The following is a 3,124-nucleotide window of genomic DNA, read 5'->3' on the forward strand; positions in this document are numbered from 1 at the left end:
CCCCCCGTGGGATGGTCCCGCCGTCCCTTGCCCCTCCCCCTCCTGTCTGGATCGGGGACACACATTCACGCCAGGCCCAGCAGGTTGCTCAGACCCCAGCTGTAGGATTTGAACCACGTAGTCAGCTCTGGGATCTGGCTCCCTTAACCACCAGGCCACGTGGGGTCCATGTGCTGGCTGGAGAGGAAGTAAGCACCCAGGAGGGTCTGGTCATGCCATCCCATCCCTTTCTCTCCCCCCCGTGGCAGGGTTTGGGACATGGCCCACGCACACGCCCAGCATGCGTTTAAAGCTGCCAGGGCCAGGATCTCAACTGCACAGTGGGCCCTGTGGGGTCTGGCTCCTTAACCACTCAGCCACAGGGCTGGCCCAGGCATGCAGATTGAAGCTTTCCCAGGGTGTCCTGTGGACAGGCTGTGGGTTCCACTCTGAAAACCTCGGGGACTTGGCATTTGCTAGGAAGTGGTCAAACATGGGAGATGTACTGCCGAGTGAAGCCGGCCAGGCTGGGAGAGACACCGTACGTGTCCAGCTAACGTGCACCGATTGTCCGCGCTCCACGGTAGAGTGGGAGTGGCCATGGGCCCCGGAGACTGGAGGGAGGGTGGGAGAGGGGAAGAGCATAGGGAAGGAGATCAGGAAATACAGGCAAGACCTCTGTGGGGCACGGTGACAGTCTGCTGCCTGTTGACGGCGTGCATCGTATTCTCAGCTGCACTGGTCTGAGGCGTAGTTCGTGTTGGGCGAATTCTCTTACAAGCCAAGTGACATACAGTGATCAGACGTTTAAATAAAAACAAAGCAAAAAACCGACTTAGGAGGTTGCTGACTCTCTGAACCCTGGTAACAGTGCCAGCAGTGGTTCTGGGAGCCGTGGTGCTGCCGGGCCTCACCCAGGAGGCTCGCCCCGGGGTGTGGCTGTCAGGTCGCTCATCCGAAGGAGGTGGACGTGGCAGATACACACAGGAGAGCTTGGACGGGCAATCTCTGGTTCTGGGCTCGGCTCCTCCCTGGCTGGGCCCGGCTGGTCACTACTTCCCTAGAGAGCCCTAAGCACTGCGTTTCCTGCTTAAACGGTCTTGTTTCTCTGGGTTCCTTTTTCCATCTAAATACCTTCTGGAGGGGGAAACACTGTCACAGTAACACCACTCCACGGGGCCATCTCCCCTGGCATGCCCCACTAATCTCCAGGAGCCCCCCACCCTCTGCCCCCGCCCCCCCACCGGCCCGCCGAGCCTCGCCCTGGGGCTGATGCGGCCATGTCTCCCCCGCCCTGTCCCTGCAGAGTCTGAAGGAAGGCCTGACGGTGCAGGAACGGCTGAGGCTCTTTGAACCCAGGGACTCGAAGACCGACTAGCCGTGTCCGTCCAGTCCAGCGCACCCCTCCCGGCTTGCGGCCCCACGACCCCGGCGCTGCTTCGTGTCTGTACCTTTGTCTCATTGTTCTCGTTGCGAGGTTGTGACTGTCATCGCTAACTGTGGGTGTGCGGCAGGGGGGGCTGGTGCCCGCTGGGCCCAGCTGCCCTGCGGGTCGGTGCTGACGCCCCCACCAAGCCTCGTCTCCATGGTATTGTAACCACGCGGCGGCGGGGCTGCGTGGTGGTGGCCCCCTCCCTTGCTGTCACCCAGCGCACGCACTATCAGTATTAAGGCTCCGCGGCCTGACGATAAGCTAGCCCTGTCTCAGCCAGTGCTGGTGCGCAGGCAGGGCCCCGAGGCTCGGCTCCAGCTCCGCCGCGCCACGTGGTAGGTGGGTCCCTGTGGGTCGGAGAGAATGCCATCTGGTCATCTGGTCTGGCCCGGACCCCCGTGCTGCCAGCTCGCCCGCGGGCCGCAGAGGAGGAGGCGCCAGGCTGCGAGTGACCTGGCCGTCCTGCCTTGTCCCACTAACGCAGCTTAGAACCACACCCAGATCACCGTGGCCGCCCTTCACACCTGGACAATGTCGAAAGCAACCATTCCTATTTTTGTTTGTTTTTTATTAAATCTTGCACAAAAGCCCCGGCCCCTCTCTTCCTTCCTGCTCTGTCCCCTCCCTTCTTCCCCTGCTCCGTCTCCTCGTAACTACTGAGCCCGGGACTGCAGCCTGGGGTGTGGGCGCCGAGTCTGCGGAATCCCCTCGGGAATCGGGGAATCGGAGGGAAAGGTCCCTGAACATTTTTAACGGTGAAGAGAAAAGGTCACGTTGCTTTTGAAAGGCTGAGAGAAGACCCCACTGTTAAGTCAGGAAGAAAGAGGACGTGGGAGTCGGATGAGAATGGCCCGGGTCAGCCCGAGCCCCGAGAACCCCGTGCAGAGCGGACCTTTAAGGAGCCGACGGAAATCAAACCTGTACCAACAATTTCCTTTTTCTAACAGTTCAAGCAAGACCTTTTTAACTGCTGCAGACATTCCACGGGACTTCTGGAAAATCTTGTCAACTGGAGTTCCCACTGTGTCCCCATGAAAGCCATCCCTCCCTCTGAGGGGAGCATGGCGGGGCAGGGCGTGTGCTCACCGGGGTCCCTGGGCCTGGTGGGTCCGGGCAAGAGCGCACCCTCGGTCAGTGTAGACGCCTCTGCTACGTGGGTGATTGTGGGAACTAGACATCACGTGCTCAGTCCGTACATGAAGGCAGAGGGCACGGAGGCCCGTGGGGGCACCCAGCTTGGCCAGGGGTAGATCAGGGCTCTCCCTGGCATCGAGCCCCCAGGTCTGAGCTGTAGCAGCTGCAGCCCACACTGCCCCCCACCAACCCCCGCCTAACAGCCAGAGAGCTCCGTGTCAGGAGATGTGTGGGCCGGGAAGGGGTGCTGCTTGTGTGCGCGATTCCATGTCATTCTCTGCCGTCTCCACGCCCTTCCGCAGCAGCTCCCTGCCCTCCGCCCTCCCAGGAGCTGGCAGGCGCCTCCGGGGCACATAGTGCTTTGAGTAAAGGCAAGTTTGCCCAGAGCCCAGAGAGCTTGTTGCTCTGTTCCCGCACCCACGCTCCAGGCTGGGGCTCAGGGTACAGGACAGAAGTGCATGAGTGCAGCTCTTCTGAGGTCAGAGGCTGACAGGGAAGGACAGGCGAGCAGGGTGTCAGCTCCTGCTGCTGCAGGCCAGGGGACCACAGGCCCCACCCTGGGGCTGGCTCCACGGGGCC

At 61.5% G+C, this 3,124-nt stretch overlaps 1 protein-coding gene across 1 annotated transcript in view; it reads left to right on the plus strand.

Annotated features, from left to right (window-relative positions):
* MPRIP (myosin phosphatase Rho interacting protein) overlaps positions 1-2,000 on the plus strand; it is a gene marked incomplete in the record, with an annotated part of 119,496 nt that extends 117,496 nt beyond the window's left edge. Inside the window, 1 exon segment of the mRNA XM_027765588.1 lies at positions 1,286-2,000. Within this exon segment, the coding sequence (XP_027621389.1) occupies positions 1,286-1,357 (72 nt within the window).
* Positions 2,001-3,124: the final 1,124 nt, after the last annotated feature.

Source organism: Tupaia chinensis, unplaced genomic scaffold, assembly GCF_000334495.1.
Source record: "Tupaia chinensis unplaced genomic scaffold, TupChi_1.0 Scaffold138725_1, whole genome shotgun sequence".
NCBI classification, from domain to species: domain Eukaryota; kingdom Metazoa; phylum Chordata; class Mammalia; order Scandentia; family Tupaiidae; genus Tupaia; species Tupaia belangeri.